General features: G+C 39.2%; 1 protein-coding gene across 1 annotated transcript; it reads right to left on the reverse strand.

Annotated features, from left to right (window-relative positions):
* Positions 1-1,237: 1,237 nt before the first annotated feature.
* On the reverse strand, positions 1,238-19,533 carry LOC119898530 (mucin-2-like). Its single transcript, XM_038712670.1, is given in 48 exon segments — positions 1,238-1,564; positions 1,687-1,810; positions 1,894-1,933; positions 2,070-2,198; positions 2,331-2,429; positions 2,537-2,659; positions 2,791-2,831; positions 2,919-3,023; positions 3,141-3,318; positions 3,410-3,441; positions 3,522-3,622; positions 3,833-3,902; positions 4,073-4,248; positions 4,366-4,570; positions 4,663-4,852; positions 5,019-5,266; positions 5,352-5,526; positions 5,671-5,843; positions 5,943-6,224; positions 7,737-7,971; positions 9,874-10,353; positions 10,465-10,733; positions 10,858-10,986; positions 11,530-11,686; positions 11,778-12,023; positions 12,362-12,541; positions 12,671-12,781; positions 13,451-13,555; positions 13,557-13,587; positions 13,731-13,882; positions 14,101-14,204; positions 14,295-14,347; positions 14,499-14,754; positions 14,883-15,009; positions 15,092-15,186; positions 15,307-15,471; positions 15,957-16,094; positions 16,210-16,279; positions 16,365-16,472; positions 16,558-16,708; positions 16,810-16,924; positions 17,048-17,173; positions 17,859-18,075; positions 18,166-18,299; positions 18,390-18,480; positions 18,798-18,912; positions 19,011-19,266; positions 19,439-19,533. Coding segments are annotated over 48 exon segments (7,188 nt in total). The 5' UTR covers positions 19,515-19,533; the 3' UTR covers positions 1,238-1,359.
* Positions 19,534-20,003: the final 470 nt, after the last annotated feature.

Here is a 20,003-nt window from a genome sequence, read left to right on the forward strand (position 1 = left end):
TAGGAAAGCCTTAGACTTCAGATATCAAAAATCATTCCTTAGAATAAAAGGGTTCCAGCCAAAGGAAACACATTGTTGAGTGAGATGTCATAATGCAAAAAAAACCATCCGGAAATGTTGTGATCTTGATGAGATAAATAAAAATACAAACAAGCATTAATGTTGCCCCAAAACACTCATTTCTAACTTTTAAATTTTCAAGTTATCGCAGCCCACATGGAATAAATTCTTTCAGTCAGCCTCAGCATGTTAAACCTGACGATCACAGTAACCTAAATGTGGATTTCTATCAGTTAAAATGGCCTCTATTTGTGCCTCTCATTGCAGTCACAGAATTATTTCAAAAACAGGTGGTCATTAAAGCGGTCATTAAAGCACTTTCTTGAAGATAATGTATAAACACAGTACAATATAGTATAAAATACTTTTTTAAGCTAAAGATCGTAGGTGTAGATTCCTGCAAAAAAATCACACCATAATTAAATTTTATTTGTTTTTCAATAAAAATGAGAATAATGATGAATGCCCCCAGCATCACAAATCGCAATTGCAATGTCAGTCAAATAATTGCAAATAGATATTTTTTCAAAATCATTCAGTTCTATTGATAATAAACATTTTTATTTTTGTTGATGCATTGTACAAATCGTTTGGGGGATAATGCAGGTGATAATATTAATTTAATTATTATTAAATAATAATATTAATTCCTGTTGCCCTCTGACCACAATGCTGTTGTTAAAGAGAATGTAAAATCACACCCCCTACTGTTATAGGTCTGGACGGTGGGACTGCAGCTGAGAAAGTTTACACAAGTTTTCTTGTTTCCTGGTATCATTACCTTCTTTCTTACACGTAGTAGTAAGATCATATTTAGATAAGATAAGAGTAAGATAAGATACATTTGCCTGAGTATTGTTGTCGCTCACTGCCACAGAGAAAAGTATATACACTGCATACCAGCTGTTCTCACACCACAGCAATACATAGCCTGTTAGAAATGTTCACTGTTGACCCCACTGATCTGAGAACTTTAAATTTTAGTGGAGACCCCAGAGCTTCCAAAGATACCAAATGTCAGATACAAAAGATATATCTTTTGGGTCTGTGTGAAATTGATAATAACTATTCTTGTTAGTTTTGAAAATTGATAATCATGATTACAAATTTAAACAATGAACAAACAAAAGCTGGATTGGCACAAAGACACAAGATAATATATGAGATGGGACATAAATAGAGTTGCAATTTTTTTATTTAATCAACAGATAAATACTCTCTCTACAATGACAATTATTTTGTAGGAGATGCAATGATTGTTAAGACAATATGGGAAAAAACTTTCACATCCCACATCCACTAATGTGATGATCGCCTCCTGCGAGCAGGTTGTCCAGCAGCTGTGTTGCAGTCTGTGGGGCTACAGCTACACTCCTCCACATGGATGTATGTGTAGGGAACCACATCTCCATTCAGGCAGTGCAAGTCAATGGTGCGATTACTGAAGCGTGTCTCCTTACAGCAGGAGCAAGAATAATGCAGAGCTGCTGCTGCTTCAGAGTACCTGAAGAAAGCAGAGGCAGGATTGATTAATAAACTTAAAATCTGCAGAAACTATATCAAAAATCTTAATTTACCAAATGTAATAGGTTGTGATATGAGAAATATTAATAATATCATGCTTACTTGGCAAAAGTGTTGCAGGATCCTTCACAATAGGGCATATCCACCTCCTGGTATGACTGACAATCCCTGAGCATAATCTGGGTTTTCATGGATTCTAATTTGCAGGCCTTCTCCCGCTCCACACCTTTTCAAAAGAGACACACCCTTTATTTTACTGTTTTCATTTAAGTACCTTCTATCTAAAAGTAAAGAAAATGTCATACTCACAAATTTTACAACAGCCATTTGCTGCAGTCTGAATTGTGTCCTAAGAAGGAAAATAAACAACATTTCAAACTATTTTCAAAAGGGATGATGTCGTTTGCTTTCAGAAAAGGATTTAGTATAAAATCAACAGCATTTATTAAGTCAATGGAAAATAATTTATTGAAAGTGATACTTACAGGTTGGCAGTTGCTTTCTTTGAATGGTGGGCAGACAGTGTGTGAACTTATCGTTGTTAAAGTTTCACCACTCTTCACACAGGTGTAGTACTCGCACTTATTCTCAGGTGGTGACCAGGTTTGTCCTGGCTGGAGAGCAGTGAGATGTACACACACACACACACACACACACACACACACACACACAGATATCAAAATACTGAGGTACTTTAACCTATTAAATATGACCATGTGGAGTCATTACCAACAGACCCAACTTACCATCAAGAGTTGCTTGGTGCTATTGACACTGACGACACACTGTGTCTGTACACACTTTCCACAGCATTCATCTGAATCAGTTTCCACATATTCATATCCCTGAAAGAAAGAGGGGATTTAGTTGCCAAGTCCAGATTTTCACCCTCCCAGTAAACATGTTCTGAGGAAAAAATGTGTATATGGTAATAATGGGTCATTTCTCTTACCATTTCACAGTTTTCTTGACAATGCTGGAACTCACAAGTTATCTTGAATAGACGAGTACTTGGGTCCACTTCATTGGTACAGAGACACTTCTGACATTCTATTACAGGAACCAAAGTACCAGGCTAGCAAATAAAGAAGAAATTTATTCTTACTTGTGTTTCTAACCATACAGAAAGCAATAGATCCTATTAAATGACAAAGGTGATATATTAACAAATTACAAATCATTCTCACATTTCCATTTCTTATTTACCTGGTATTCACTTCCTTTGTGGACACAAACTCTTTTAGGCTCTAAAAAAGAGCAAGACAATGGAAACTGTGTTAAAAGTGTCACTTCTGTCACTAGGTTCTTTATAACGTCAAACTTAATAAGCTCACCACATATATGTTCTTGACAGCATTTTCCTTCAGGAACACTGACAACTGACGTGTATCCAACTGGACAGTTCATGCTGGTGACTGGGCAAGTGTTGCTGTGACATTCTATGGTGATGATCAGACAATGATAGTAAATAGTTAAGATCCATCCTCCAGAGCTGTTGATGAATAGGATTCTGAAATCTGTGGAAGTCAAATGTGCATTGAGGCTAGGTAACTTACGGCAAACATCAGCAGAACAGCAGGGGTCTGAGGGATCTGGTTGTTTGACAAGGACAAACCCTGGACCAGTGCAGTTTGTTAGAGGGGGTGTTGGGCACACCTTAGGCTTACAAGACACAGTCTTGGAGGACTCGTTGCAGATGCAGTTTTGGCATTTGTACTCAAACCTCTCATTAAACTGAAAGAACAAACCACAGTAATGACATAATTATCTCTTGCAAGTAAATAACACTAGTTAGGATTTTAACATTATAGAAGACTTGGCTCACCTCACGCGGAATACCCTCAGGATCAAGACATCCTGTTGGAAAAATAGCAATCCTGTAGAACTTCAAGATTGATGAAATATATTCAACTCAATGATAAGACTTGAGGACTTACCACACTTATTAACACATAGGCCAGACTCTTTGTTGAAGAGTTTCATTCCCTCAGGACAAAAGCAGCCCTCAGTGGTGAAGTTCATGGTTAGTTCATTAGGGCTGTAATATTGAATCATCAGGAAAGAACAGATAGTACTTATTTGAGATCTCAACACAGTAACACAGTTACTTTACTGTTTTCTAATATGCTTATTACTATGTTGTTAACAAGAAATATGTACTGTCAGTTCAGTTAGATCCTTGTTGTAGGAAATGCCAATATGCAAATAAACTGTAAAATGAGCACAGTTCATTTTTGTTGAAACTTACTTGTCTTCACAGGTTGGCTGTTCTGCAGGACCACATGGCTTGTACACTTTGTTTGATGGGCAGGCACTTGCTGTTAGTAATTAAAATAACTCAATTGGTTATTTTTAAAAGGCATACAGCGTACATACTGTATACAAAAAAAAGCCTGTTCAATGCGTGCTAGATACAACAAAAGTAAAATAAATGAGTTTCCCCTCCTTATTATACTGATCCTAGAATTTAACATAAGTGGTTGCCTACCACACAGTTTTGTATGATTCCTCCAGTGAATGCAAACCCCTGCCTGAGCACAGACAGCAGCGTAAGTCTGCAAACTTGTGCACTCCACTACTGGGTTGGAAACATGGCAGCTATCAAAAACACAACCTCGGTGGAAATTGTCAGGTGAGACAAAGGGATGGCATTCTGCAAAGACACTGTGAAAGTAAAACATATATTAAAACCCAAATAAAAAAGCTATTATAATTTAACTGCAATATGTCAAAGTTAAGGGGGTGAATGTGAACTACTACGATAGATTTGAGAATGTCTACCTGCTCTTCAGCAGATCACACATGGAGTCTGGCCTGCAAGGAGTTGGTGGAGGTTCAGGTTTACTGGTGGGCAGTACAGATGGTATCTGGCAGTTAGGTTGAGATATGTCCTTGGTAAGCCAATAGTCAGCCATTACGGCACAACTTTCCACTAGCTGGCCTCCAGGCAACATGCAGTCATCAGTCTGGTTGTTATTGCATGTTCCTGACAGCAGAGTCACAAAACAGTTAATATTACGGTCTAAACTCAAGCAAATGATTGACCAATATGGCAGCTGAAGAGAGAGATGTTCTTACCACAATGACCCTGTGTGTTATTGCCAAAGTTTTTAAATGGAAGATTGACACTAAAGCCAGTGATTCCAAATGTAATGACCACATTTAGACGAAGGATCTCCAAAATCAAGTTAATGCCAGAATTCAAGATCTTAACACCTGTTTGTGTGGGTAAATAAGGTAGCTTCAGAGATGCTCCATCTTTGAGTGCCTATAGGAAAAACAATAAATACACTATATGACAAGAAAAAATATAATATACTATGACATGACTGCTGTTTCCCTTACATTAACAGTATTAATCTCCATGAAGTTAGTCTGGTGAGCTTTTCAAAATGTATAATGTAACTATAAAGCCTTCATGTCACCCTATTTACCTCTAACCGTGCTGCTCCAACAAGGTTATGATTTATGAGCGTGAAAACATGTCCATTGTATGATATAATTATCGATCTCGGACAAGAAACATCTTCAGTGGGATCACAAAAGACATTGTCAATATAAATCTTCAAGTTGTGTTTTGGAAAAATCTCTTCCATCAAGACATAAGTACAATTTCCTTGATAACTGTAATAAAGTCCATCAAATGTGTTGTAATGAGGATCTCCCCAGCCTTCACATACACCTGAAAAGAAAAACAAAAAAGTTTAAAATCTAAAATGTATTTAAAAGAGAAACATATGAGTTATTTTAACCATAGAAAAACGTACAGTCACAAGCGTAATGTCGGCAGCAGAAGTACTCATCATACACAAGAACTGGTTTCTTTCCATTGGCACAAGTGATGTTCTCAATAGGTGGACATTCATATGGAATTATTTCAATTGTATTGTTCTCAATGCATCTGGCCATGGTGCAGTTGCACAGATAAAAAGTATCATTTTGCTGATGTAAAGAGAAAAAAGGGGGTAAAATCACTGCAAGAAACCTGTTTTTCTTTTCATTTGCAAATGTGCAGTGTTATGAAATATATGAGTATAACATAAATTAGTACATGTTTTAATGTGCTAGGTATATTAAGATTCTTACTCCTACATCCCATTCAGGGCAGGTAGGTACAGAAGGAGTGGTTGAAGGAGTGGTTGAAGGCATAGCCGTAGTCGTGCAAATTTCAGTCTTGTTGTGAATCTCACAAATAGCAGAACATGTCATTGTGAGACATACACCTGATCCAATGTGTTCCATGTCAAATATTACATCCCCTAATGGTGAGAAAACACAGCGGTAAATCTTTTGAATTTGAAAGAATTTGAGACTGCATATAGCTTGCCACTGTCAAATATTTAAATGTATTTCCTTACCTGGACTATAATGCTTGCCATTAACTATACAGAAGCATTCTGTAGTTGGTGTTGTAGATGGAGGCTCAGTTGGACCTTTTGTGGTTGTAGTTGGCACTGTGGTAGTAGTGGGAGTTTCAGTTGTAGATTGTGTGGTTGTAGTTAGAACTGGTGTTGTAGTTGGAGGTTCAGTTGTAGTTTGTGTGGTTGTAGTTGGCCCTGGTGTTGTAGTTGGAGGTTCAGTTGGACCTTTTGTGGTTGTAGTTGGAGGTACAGTTGGACCTTTTGTGGTTGTAGTTGGCACTGGTGTTGTAGTTGGAGGTTCAGTTGTAGTTTGTGTGGTTGTGGTTGGCCCTGGTGTTGTAGTGGGAGGTTCAGTTGGACCTTTTGTGGTTGTAGTTGGCACTGTGGTTGTAGTGGGAGTTTCAGTTGTAGTTTGTGTGGTTGTAGTTGGCACTGTGGTTGTAGTTGGAGGTTCAGTTGTAGATTGTGTGGTTGTAGTTGGCCCTGGTGTTGTAGTTGGAGGTTCAGTTGGACCTTTTGTGGTTGTAGTTGGCACTGTGGTTGTAGTGGGAGGTTCAGTTGTAGTTTGTGTGGTTGTAGTTGGCACTGTGGTTGTAGTTGGAGTTTCAGTTGTAGTTTGTGTGGTTGTAGTTGGCACTGTGGTTGTAGTGGGAGTTTCAGTTGTAGTTTGTGTGGTTGTAGTTGGCACTGTGGTTGTAGTGGGAGGTTCACTTGTTTTTTGTGTGGTTGTAGTTGGCACTGGTGTTGTAGTTGGAGGTTCAGTTGTAGCTTCTGTGGTTGTAGTTGGCACTGTGGTTGTAGTTTGTGTGGTTGTAGTTGGCCCTGGTGTTGTAGTTGGAGGTTCAGTTGGACCTTTTGTGGTTGTAGTTGGCCCTGGTGTTGTAGTTGGAGGTTCAGTTGGACCTTTTGTGGTTGTTGTTGGCACTGTGGTAGTAGTGGGAGGTTCAGTTGTAGATTGTGTGGTTGTAGTTAGAACTGGTGTTGTAGTTGGAGTTTCAGTTGTAGTTTGTGTGGTTGTAGTTGTCACTGGTGTTGTAGTTGGAGGTTCAGTTGTAGTTTGTGTGGTTGTAGTTGGCCCTGGTGTTGTAGTTGGAGGTTCAGTTGGACCTTTTGTGGTTGTAGTTGGCACTGTGGTAGTAGTTGGAGTTTCAGTTGTAGTTTGTGTGGTTGTAGTTGGCCCTGGTGTTGTAGTTGGAGGTTCAGTTGGACCTTTTGTGGTTGTAGTTGGCCCTGGTGTTGTAGTTGGAGGTACAGTTGTAGTTTGTGTGGTTGTAGTTGGCACTGTGGTTGTAGTTGGAGTTTCAGTTGTAGTTTGTGTGGTTGTAGTTGGCACTGTGGTTGTAGTGGGAGTTTCAGTTGTAGTTTGTGTGGTTGTAGTTGGCACTGTGGTTGTAGTTGGAGGTTCAGTTGTAGATTGTGTGGTTGTAGTTGGCACTGTGGTTGTAGTTGGAGTTTCAGTTGTAGTTTGTGTGGTTGTAGTTGTCACTGGTGTTGTAGTTGGAGTTTCAGTTGTAGTTTGTGTGGTTGTAGTTGGCCCTGGTGTTGTAGTTGGAGGTTCAGTTGGACCTTTTGTGGTTGTAGTTGGCACTGTGGTTGTAGTGGGAGGTTCAGTTGTAGTTTGTGTGGTTGTGGTTGGCCCTGGTGTTGTAGTTGGAGGTTCAGTTGGACCTTTTGTGGTTGTAGTTGGCACTGTGGTTGTAGTTGGAGTTTCAGTTGTAGTTTGTGTGGTTGTAGTTGGCCCTGTGGTTGTAGTTGGCACTGTGGTTGTAGTAATACATATCTCTACCTCACAACATACTCTGATCTTATAGTTGAAGCATTTCCGTGGAGGTCTGACCTGATCCTCTTTTCGACATATCAGGCCATATCCAACATCACAGGTAACAACTTGGCCAGTTTCACTCACAAAGTCATTGAAGTCTTTGTTAGGAGAAATTGTTGCTCTACAATCAATTTCTGTGGGTTTTTTGCATATTTGTAGACCACTATCTGTGATGTTCTTGTATGTTTCCCAGTCACTTTTGTCCTTTTGAGGGTTATGCACATCATACCAGTCTGACCACTCACAGGTTGTAATACACGGAGTAGTGGTAGGAGTTGTAGCTTCTGTGGTTGTAGTTGGCACTGGGGTTGTAGTTGGAGGTTCAGTTGGACCTTTTGTGGTTGTAGTTGGCCCTGGTGTTGTAGTTGGAGGTACAGTTGGACCTTTTGTGGTTGTAGTTGGCACTGTGGTTGTAGTGGGAGGTTCAGTTGTAGTTTGTGTGGTTGTAGTTGGCACTGTGGTTGTAGTGGGAGGTTCAGTTGTAGTTTGTGTGGTTGTAGTTGGCACTGTGGTTGTAGTTGGAGTTTCAGTTGTAGTTTGTGTGGTTGTAGTTGGCCCTGGTGTTGTAGTTGGAGGTACAGTTGGACCTTTTGTGGTTGTAGTTGGCACTGTGGTTGTAGTTGGAGTTTCAGTTGTAGTTTGTGTGGTTGTAGTTGGCACTGTGGTTGTAGTGGGAGGTTCAGTTGTAGTTTGTGTGGTTGTAGTTGGCACTGTGGTTGTAGTTGGAGTTTCAGTTGTAGTTTGTGTGGTTGTAGTTGGCACTGTGGTTGTAGTTGGAGGTTCAGTTGTAGATTGTGTGGTTGTAGTTGGCACTGTGGTTGTAGTTGGAGTTTCAGTTGTAGTTTGTGTGGTTGTAGTTGTCACTGGTGTTGTAGTTGGAGGTTCAGTTGTAGTTTGTGTGGTTGTAGTTGGCCCTGGTGTTGTAGTTGGAGGTTCAGTTGGACCTTTTGTGGTTGTAGTTGGCACTGTGGTTGTAGTGGGAGGTTCAGTTGTAGTTTGTGTGGTTGTGGTTGGCCCTGGTGTTGTAGTGGGAGGTTCAGTTGGAACTTTTGTGGTTGTAGTTGGCACTGTGGTTGTAGTTGGAGTTTCAGTTGTAGTTTGTGTGGTTGTAGTTGGCCCTAGTGTTGTAGTTGGAGGTTCAGTTGGACCTTTTGTGGTTGTAGTTGGCACTGTGGTTGTAGTGGGAGGTTCAGTTGTTGTTTGTGTGGTTGTAGTTGGCACTGTGGTTGTAGTTGGCACTGTGGTTGTAGTTGTAGTTTCAGTTGTAGTTTGTGTGGTTGTAGTTGGCCCTGGTGTTGTAGTTGGAGGTTCAGTTGGAACTTTTGTGGTTGTAGTTGGCACTGTGGTTGTAGTTGGAGTTTCAGTTGTAGTTTGTGTGGTTGTAGTTGGAGTTTCAGTTGTAGTTTGTGTGGTTGTAGTTGGCCCTGTGGTTGTAGTTGGCACTGTGGTTGTAGTAATACATATCTCTACCTCACAACATACTCTGATCTTATAGTTGAAGCATTTCCGTGGAGGTCTGACCTGATCCTCTTTTCGACATATCAGACCATATCCAACATCACAGGTAACAACTTGGCCAGTTTCACTCACAAAGTCATTGAAGTCTTTGTTAGGAGAAATTGTTGCTCTACAATCAATTTCTGTGGGTTTTTTGCATATTTGTAGACCACTATCTGTGATGTTCTTGTATGTTTCCCAGTCACTTTTGTCCTTTTGAGGGTTATGCACATCATACCAGTCTGACCACTCGCAGGTTGTAATACACGGAGTAGTGGTAGGAGTTGTAGCTTCTGTGGTTGTAGTTGGCACTGGGGTTGTTGTGGGAGGTTCAGTTGTAGTTTGTGTGGTTGTAGTTGGCACTGGTGTTGTAGTTGGAGGTTCAGTTGTAGTTTGTGTGGTTGTAGTTGGCCCTGGTGTTGTGGTTGGAGGTTCAGTTGGACCTTTTGTGGTTGTAGTTGGCACTGTGGTTGTAGTGGGAGGTTCAGTTGTAGTTTGTGTGGTTGTAGTTGGCCCTGGTGTTGTAGTTGGAGGTTCAGTTGGAACTTTTGTGGTTGTAGTTGGCACTGTGGTTGTAGTTGGAGTTTCAGTTGTAGTTTGTGTGGTTGTAGTTGGAGTTTCAGTTGTAGTTTGTGTGGTTGTAGTTGGCCCTGTGGTTGTAGTTGGCACTGTGGTTGTAGTAATACATATCTCTACCTCACAACATACTCTGATCTTATAGTTGAAGCATTTCCGTGGAGGTCTGACCTGATCCTCTTTTCGACATATCAGACCATATCCAACATCACAGGTAACAACTTGGCCAGTTTCACTCACAAAGTCATTGAAGTCTTTGTTAGGAGAAATTGTTGCTCTACAATCAATTTCTGTGGGTTTTTTGCATATTTGTAGACCACTATCTGTGATGTTCTTGTATGTTTCCCAGTCACTTTTGTCCTTTTGAGGGTTATGCACATCATACCAGTCTGACCACTCGCAGGTTGTAATACACGGAGTAGTGGTAGGAGTTGTAGCTTCTGTGGTTGTAGTTGGCACTGGGGTTGTTGTGGGAGGTTCAGTTGTAGTTTGTGTGGTTGTAGTTGGCACTGGTGTTGTAGTTGGAGGTTCAGTTGTAGTTTGTGTGGTTGTAGTTGGCCCTGGTGTTGTGGTTGGAGGTTCAGTTGGACCTTTTGTGGTTGTAGTTGGCACTGTGGTTGTAGTGGGAGGTTCAGTTGTAGTTTGTGTGGTTATAGTTGACACTGGTGTTGTAGTTGGAGGTTCAGGTGTTGTGCAGATTTCATTTCCAAATATCACTGTTGCATTAAAGCATATTGCATGGTAGCACGTTCCCAAATTGTCAGTCACGTTGTAAATAACATCATTTTCCTCATATCTAGTTCCATTGTAAAAGCAACCTGGACATTCCTCCACACACATCTGGGTCTTCTCATCAAATATGGGCTTATCTTCTGGGCATACAGGGTAACAGCCTGCAAAAATCACAGAAGCTGAAGCTGGCCAGGTACTCTTTCAAATAGAATCACTTCAACATTTACTATTTTAACAAGCACATGAATGAGAGGTAAGGTGAGACATCGTGAGTTAACCTCTTACCTTCCAGGTGGGGTATAGGGTTGCTACAAATTCCTTGTGGATTCAAGCAGGTCTTGTAGCAAGGTGTGTGGCAAGGGTTGTAGTGCCATTTGCATTCACCTGGGCTGTTGTAGTAGTCACAAAAGACAGCTAAAAGAAAAGACACAATGGATGTTATGTTTTAAATAAAGGAAATGTTGATTTAAAACAGTAGATTCATCTCTGTATAAAGTGTCACTGAGAACTCAAACTTCAAACCACCTGTTATATTCTTGCATTCGATTTTAGTTAACAAAGGAAGTTGTCACTCACACCAAATGTCAGAAAAAAGAATAGTATAGATAATGATAAAAACAACCTTCATGCCAACAAAATAAATTCAATAACATTTTATAACACAAAATCACACTTCATTTAAGCATAAATTGAAGTATACAAATCAGGGAAGTCTTTAAAAACATACTTTTCATGAAGCATGCACTGATACCCATAGAGTCTCTGTAATATATGTCAGCTTTAATTAGATTTGGTGCCCATTCACACATTTTATATATAAAAAAAATAAACAGGGCAGAATATAATATCTTAGCAAAGAATTCCCATACATACATCACACATATCAAATCTCAAATGCTGGGGTCATAAGGATTTGGGGATCTAAAAACATGGTCTTGGAAATTGTTGTTTACTTACGACAGATCTCTGGAGTTCTCCATGCAACACAGACACCGGCCTCATTACAAGCTTGAGCATAAGATGCAACTGCTGTGCAGAAACACTCACAGTCTCCTCCAGAGTCACAAGCACATGAGTCTGTCACACAGTTTTCATAAAATGGATGGGGATCTACCTGTTTAGTTATAAAAACATATGATCGATTTTTATAATGTGTTTAACATTAAATCATGTTACTTTAAATGATGATAATTAGCAAACATTACCTTATAGTGGCAGTCTTTGAAAGTACCATCCTTTGCAATTATAATGCTGCACATCATTTTTGCCCAGTGATGTCTATTAGGTCTTGCTCCACAAGGGTCAACATTCATTTCCACATCTGCGCAGCTGCTTGACACTTTCCAACTGTTTGCAAACTCTAATGGATTGCTCACTGCCAGCTGACCCTGGGTGGTGAAGTCATTCTGTCCATCACCGTCAAAATCTCCACACAGGCCACATACCTCTCCCTGTATGGCCGAACAAAAGGAGTCAGTTCCTTACTTTATAAGAGGACAATATTCTATATAGATACAAGAAACAAGCATTTTCCAGGCGTCACTACACCTGTATTATGTTGACAAACAGAATATTCAATTGTATTTACTTCATATGTTATGAATATTGGAAGTGTTGCCATTTTTGTCAGAAAGCTTATAAAGGGCAAAACAAAATGATCAGCCAAGATAGAAAAACTACAGATGAGAAAAAAATGGTCCATCATATCAAAACTCTAAAACTCTGACACTGAAAGAGATTTCAGTCATCATCACAAACAATGACTCCATCAACAACCACAGTGACTCACGCTGTGCCGTGGTTCTAGGAGGACGCGAACAGTTGTTTTGCGATCCCACATCACTGTCAGACCAATGGCAGATTCTATAACCAGATACAACCCAACCCTCCTTATTTTGTACTGAATCTGAGGGCCATCTCCAAGGTCCTCTTCCTTATAGTGACCCTTTGATAGTTTGACTTCCATTCGCTGCAATGTTAAGGAGATTTCAGTTGTTTTCATTGTAAAGTAAAAACTGCAGCTTGATATATGACATAATGTATTGAGTTATGTTCAGAATTTTAGGCACAGAAAGCAGGTGCTGGTATTTTGTCTTACCCCCAGTTGGATTCGGACAATTTTGGAGCATGTAGTACCTGTAGTTCCACATGGTACATTTTCTGTGATAACACCAAAGTTGTCCTGTACTGTTTTAGTCCCACAGTTGTTCTTAAAAGAGAGATATTCATTATTATTATTATCAACATTTTGCATGTTTGCTTCACAGTACACAGAGACCATTGATCAAATCAAACTTCAGCTTGGCCTTTACTAGCCCACAATATTAATATTTTTCCAGAAAAGCTAGGACATAAAATCAAGTGTAATTGATCCCCAGGAGAGCACAATCACATTAGTTATATGCAATTTTCATTCATGTTTCTCATTATGACAAGCACTTATTTTAAAGTGAATGTCAGTAAATATACCATAGTTGAGGCAATCATCAAAAATTGACTGTCTCTTAACTCTGGTGTTCAAGATTAGCAATAGGTTTTATAAACGTCATCCATGAATTAATGAGATGGAGACTGAGAGGATATAATATTAAGTATAACTTTTGGCTGTGTCTTAAATCACTCCCTACTTACCATATAGTGCAGTACATTTACTGTATATATTTTATTAGATTGTTAAATTGTACAAAAGATCCATGGCATGGACACTACTTTTTACTGACAATCCCACCATGCAATGTGCTGCATTTTGAATTCTCAATTAACTGCTCACGATTAAGTAAAATATTAAGTGTACAAGATAGTGAGTAGTGAAAGAGCGAAAATGGGGTGATTTCAGACACAGCCTGTCATTTAGAAGATTTTGACATGCTTTGTTTACCTTAACAGCAACATATTCGCAATGTCCTTGAAACCCATATGTTCGCTGATCAAATGTATTGTAGTGACCACTCCCATAAATAATGCAAGTTCCAGGACATTTTTTCTGTGCACTCCCAGTTTCCATTTTTGCAGGTACTAGATGTATCGGAAATTGGGAAAAAAAAAAAATAATAATAATAGTGATTTGAATACTGCAATTAAAAAAAAAACATGCAGGCAAACATGATAATATTTGTTTACCATGCTACATCATACATCTGATTAAAACAAGTTCGTACCAGCTGTTGCACTGGTTAGGGATTTTTGTTCCAGCACTATAAAGACGCCCATCATGCTGACATGGACATTCATTTTCTTTCACACAGGAGCCTTTGCCATCATCAATAAGGCCACCTGGACACTGACAGCCAGATTCACACTCTGTGGAGTCCTGGGAAAATGGAAAGATCACAGGGATAGAAAATGAGAAAACACTACTGATACTTGTTAAGAATTACGTGTGCAAAATTCTCCAGAAAATGCTACAGAAACTAATTAAGGTGTAACACACTGTATTGTTACATTACACCTTTAAATTCAGGAAATATATATTAGATCCAGTGATTTGAGACCAAGACGTCAATTTGGACTCATGCATAAATAGCTCACACAATCATTGCTGTCCAGATTTAAACAAGTTCGAGCACACTGCAGTCCAAGCTCTCCTGTGCCTGCAGTGGAGCAGTTGTAGAATACTTTTGGAAAAGGGCATACTGTAAAAGAAGCAGAAACTAATTTAATATACATTTTATCAACCAAAAAGTTGTGTTGTGCTTAAAAAACAAACAAAAAGTGAAACATACTTGATGAGCGGGATCTCATAGAATGGCAATGAAGTATTCCATTAGTGCACACACTAGAAAAAGACATTTTAAATTAAAAATAAAAGTACAACACTAACAATTTAGTTTCTCACATACAACAGACATTGCATTCATGCTAAAAACCTTAGTCCAGGATAAATTATTTTAAGTCCATTGACACCAAATTGCAAACAACTTACTCACCAGTGCTCGTCTTTCATGCTGATGGACTTTCCTGCCTGGATGTAGACTTCATTATGGTAGCAGGAGCATTTTGCCATGGGGACGCACAAACCGTTTTCATTTAGGTAGAGACCCTCTGAGCAGGAGCAGCCATCCACAGGCAAGAAGTCAGAAGTGCAGCTTTTCTGCTTTGCGCCCAACGATCTGCAAGTCAGCTGGCATCTCTGATTCTTGTAAGAGAAGGTCTGAGATGCTGGACAGCTCCTTGTGTATTTATCTGTTTTGTGCACAATGTAAAGTTGATTACTTCATAGTTTTATGTCTAACAAACGAAAGGGAAGATGTTCATCAAACTCACTCACTCACTCAACTTTACCAAAACATAACAATGAAATAAATACTTACCGCAAACATTCTGTCTCCAGTCTGTCAGGAACACTCCCTTTGATGCACAAGCTCTGGCATAGGAGGAGAAGACAGCACAGAGGCAGGCCTCACTCTTCTCACAGTTACAGCTAGCATAAGTACATCGCTGCAGAAGAGAGCAAACACTTAACACAAAATTATACTCATCAAAATGTAAGTCAGTCAAAGATGAGAATTTTTTGCTGTACCTTGTAGTACATCTCAGGATCCGTCACTGAATGGCACTGTGCAAAGGTACTGTTTGGACTTAGTAGCAAGGTGCACCAGTGTTTTGCGTAATTCTCTAAAAGTGGAGAACAATTAACTTTTAACTTTTACTGTCCACTATTCTGTTGAACTGTCTAAATGTCTAATAAACAAACAAACAGTAGTATAATCAGTGAGTGTATTTTTTTTTTTTTACCATTTTCCACACTGAAGGCACAGGGGTCATCAAGTCTTTCCTCTCTGTCTCGGCACATGAAGTTAGCCTTCCAGGAGTTACTAAAAGTTGCTGCTGTTCCCTCCACGATCCCCTGTGGAGTCTTCATGTCATCAGACAGGACCATGTTGTAATTCCCGCATAAACCTAAAGACACGGGATTAGGAATATGGTTCATTTATTGTAATTAAGATAAAATTGTATACAATTGATGTATATTTGAAAGCCACCCCTATTTCATTTACTCATGTATTTATATACCTTATATTGTTTTTTGTTTGGAGGGATTCAGGGATGGGTGGAACATGATGGGGTGACAACCAGGGATTTCGAAATTTTCTGTGTGATTACTGACTATTAAACTATTACCAAATATTATAATACACATTTGTGTCCAACTGTTTAGCACTACTTAGCCAATAAATATTGTGGGTTTTTAACTGATAAATTTATAAGACTGTATTGTTTTGTTTCATAATACCCTAATAAATCAACATTACTGTTGTCATCATTGCCAGACTGTAGTATGCAATATCTACGGCAACTAATAATGCATTAATGTACTGTATTCTAATGTTACAAAATAATTTGATGATGCCAATATTTCATGTGAAGACAAAGGTAAAACGTACCACGTGTCTTTGCTCTGTAGCTCTGTTCCAGGCTGACATAGACTTGCATGACAGGCACATGCTGGATCTGAATTTGCAACCCAAAGCTGGTCTGGAGCAAGATGTGAAAGGATGAAGCATGGAATATGTTGATGTCACCTTTGAATAAAGACAAATTCCCAAAAAAAGTCAGATCATTTGCTGATGCATAAATGAAAGAAGACAATAATATGTATAATTCATACATACAAGAGTTTCATATTGTGTGACCCACCTGAGTGGTGTGGCAAAGTGATAGTCTGCATATTCTGCTTTACTGTACCATCGGAAGTGAACGTCAACACCTGAATAAAAATACAATTGATCATTGGAGAGTTGCAGATATCAGTATGAATTAATAAATAACTACTCTTCTTTAACTCACGTTGTTTTGTCATTGTTCAGCAGGATTTTAAGGGTCTTAAGACAAGTGTCAGACTCTAGATGTCTACATGGCACCAACTGAACCAGGATGGTAAACTTTGGACTTGAATCAGTCTGAAATACACATTGTATGGGCAAAATTAAATAGCAAATTTCTTTCATCAGCAAATTATATATTTTAAAGCAACAGTTGATTCACCTTGCTTTCCACCTTGGCTAGGGTGTAGAAACAGTCTCCATGAAAGGTGTAAGTTTTCCCATCAAATGTAGTTACATGTGAACCCTCTTCCACTGCACATGTAGCAGGAGTCTGAAGGCTCTCACAAGCCCATCTACCCTCAAAACATGTGCTAGAACAATTCAAATAATTAAAGTTAGCAAAAAAATATAAATGTTTAAGGAGACCAGTATGAAATATTATGTTACTGACATTATGAAATACGTGACATACCATTCCTCTCTGTCCTGTCGGTAAACTTCACCAGGGTTATAGATTTTGTCGTGCTTGCACTGACATTCAGATTGAGCAATGCACCCTCTCAAGGAAATATCATCAAACACAGTTCCTGACATAAACACATGTGACATGAACATGAATATTCACAGAATAGGAAGATGAAGTCTAAAAGAAACTTTAAGGGTAACAAAAACTGAAACATGAAAAATGTGCATATGTAAAGAGTACCAACCAGGAGGACAGAAGCAGCCATCCATTTTGTGGCCTTCACACAGTGAACTTGTGTCCAGATGTGTGCATGTGTCTATACAAGGGGAACCACTCTCTTCATAAACCATGTTGAATGGGCACTGTTTAGCTGCGAAGATAAGGTGCAATTGACAAAAAAACTGAGGCAGGTGTGAATTATTCAATAGTATATCAAAGGTGGATGAAACTAATTTTATTTAGTGTAACAAAAGTAGATTTGTTGTGTAATTATTTCACTTGCACTTGTGTAGTTTGAAACTGTTTTTGCTAAATTGTAAAATAGACACCCTAGAGCTACATGAGAAAATGTAATAATATTCATACAGTAATATCCATCCATCGTCAACCACTTATCCTGTGTACAGGCAGGAGCCAATCCCAGCTGACATCAGGCGAAAGGCGGGTACACCCTGGACTGGCCAGTCCATCGCAGGGCCACACATAGACAAACAACCACTCATGCTCACCTAAGGACAATTTAGGGTCACCAATTAATTACCTAGTCCGCATGTCTTTGGACAGTGGGAGGAAGCTGGAGCACCCGGAGATGCAAACTCCACACAGAAAGGCCAGGGCAACGGGGTTTGAACCCGCGTTGCTGTGAGGCGACAGTGCTAACCACTGCAACACCGTGCCACCGTATACAGTACCATAGTACCTTTAATTCAAAGAACTATTAAAATATTTAAAAACCTTTCACTGAGCTTTTTTCAGTGCTTTAGTAACCTCTCCATCCTGTACTGTATAAATTATTAAGATGTTAACAAAACAAAAATAGAGGACACAAACATTACCACAGAACTGAGGTGTCCTCCAGTTGGGAGGCTGCCCTCCTGCGTGGGAGCACTGTCGAGACAACTCCGAAAGCGTGCTGCAGACACAGAAGTCATTTGTTCTGTTGTTGCAGCCACACATGTCCTGCACACAGGCCTGGATGTAAGGTTCAGGGTTAATCAGTTTGGTGCAGGAGCTCCAGGACTCTGAACGAAGCATTCGTTCACAGGTGGTTTGCTAAAAGGTAAAAAGAGATGGGTAAAAGAGACAAAGTTACTGTGTTGAAAATGCTACAAAATGCCAAAATTAGTTGGATAATAAACTCACAAACTCCTTGCATGAATCCGGCACAGTAACAGCCTCCAGTGATTCATCTTCCTCTTCAAAAGGGTCCTCGCAATTGTCGTTTGGACGATGGACTTTCTGATTGTTGCCAAACTCAATGGGGCTCATTTTGCGACCTGCAGTTGATTGTAATAGTGTGAAATATCAAAGATACAGTGGATGATTGTTTGAATGCATAAATACCCAAAGTGAATAACCACACATACCATTATGAATGAACTCATTGTAGACAGAAACACCATTGAAGTCTCCACAAAGTCCACAAGTTCGATTAGCATAATCAGGATCCAGTTCCACCTACAACACAGCAAGGGGTTTGTACTATCATACTTCAAACTTATGTACTCTCATTACCACTGTTTTTTCTTATTTGTCAAGTATAACTCAATCAAGAGAGAGAAGTGACTGAAAGAATCCACATGAATAAAAGACTCTCAACTTTTTTAAATCTTTTTTTTTACAATGCACTTGTGCCTCATACGATATACTTTAAGGAGAGCTGTGTAGATATATTTTTGCCTGGGGTATCACACCATAGGTGCTCTGATGTTCTTAACAAGATACAGTTTTTAGCAGAGTAATAGACGATGAAAATCTTTATTTTAACTTTTTACCATGACTGCATCATCACCATTCCACGTGACAATGAGGCCGACTTTAGATTGGAGCTTGATGTAAACAGCATTTCTTTCCACTTGGACCCCTGCGTTGTAGTATGGCATTTTGATACTGGGAACAAGAAAAATGTTTTTTTATTAAATAATTAATAAATGTCATAGAAAAGAGGATTACACTTGTTTTCACAGGCAATACAGCTTTTTACTTACGGAAGACTATTCACAGTGACCTGGCTCTTAGTGAGGTGGAATAAATGGTCATTGATGGTGACCACCACATAACTGACTGTAGGGTTTCCATCATTCTCTTTCCTCTTCATGTGCACTGAGAACTCCTGGTAGGACTCATGGCAGTCTGAGGCCAGGTTGTATTCACACATACCAGGGAACTGGTACACATCACCATCAAATGTCTTGAAGTGCTCTCTTCCCCAAGTGCTGCAGATGCTGCTGACATGGTTGCGAACTGGGGATGATTTTAAAGTGTAGAAAACAATTTTGAGTTAGTAAATGCTCTACATTACTGATATTGGAGACAGTGCTATACATAATTCACTTGTATGTATAAATAAAGCAGAATAATCAATTCACACAGTCTTGAAAATGTTCAACAGTATCCAAAACCATTTGAACCTTACCCAGTCTAGCTTGGACATCAATGACACTGGCAACAGACAAAGAAAGGAAACACAACCACACACATCTCCACCTCATCCTTGTCACCCTGGGCTTGCTGTCTCCTGAGCAGGTAATCAGACTGCACTTAAAAGCCCTTTATTTGAGACTGCACATTTTTTGCTCCCACCTTCTTTGGAATGGGAACTGATGTTTTATTGCCAAACATGTGCTGAATGGATGTCTGACGCCTTTCAAAAGTCCAATATAATAATTCCTACATCCTCCTTATCTGTTGATTGAACAAATATGTTTGCACTTTAATTCAGAATTTGTATTCCAGAAGGAATGAGCAGCAATAAAATAGTTTTGTTGACAGTGCGCTCCTCTGTTCTACACTTATTCTGTAAGTAGTAGTCATTATGAAATAATTAATCAGTGTCACAGACTGATCAGGACTTGAGAATTCTATGCTGTGACATATTTCTATAAAATTCCATGTTACATTTATATATAGATATACAAATTGTGTTATTAATTACAAAAATAGTATTATTACTGGATTATTGTCCAATCCCATCATGCCCA

The sequence above is a fragment of the Micropterus salmoides genome, unplaced genomic scaffold (genome assembly GCF_014851395.1).
Source record: "Micropterus salmoides isolate LMB-PRFRI ecotype aquatic unplaced genomic scaffold, ASM1485139v1 Ms_hic_scaffold_119, whole genome shotgun sequence".
Lineage (NCBI taxonomy): Eukaryota > Metazoa > Chordata > Actinopteri > Centrarchiformes > Centrarchidae > Micropterus > Micropterus salmoides.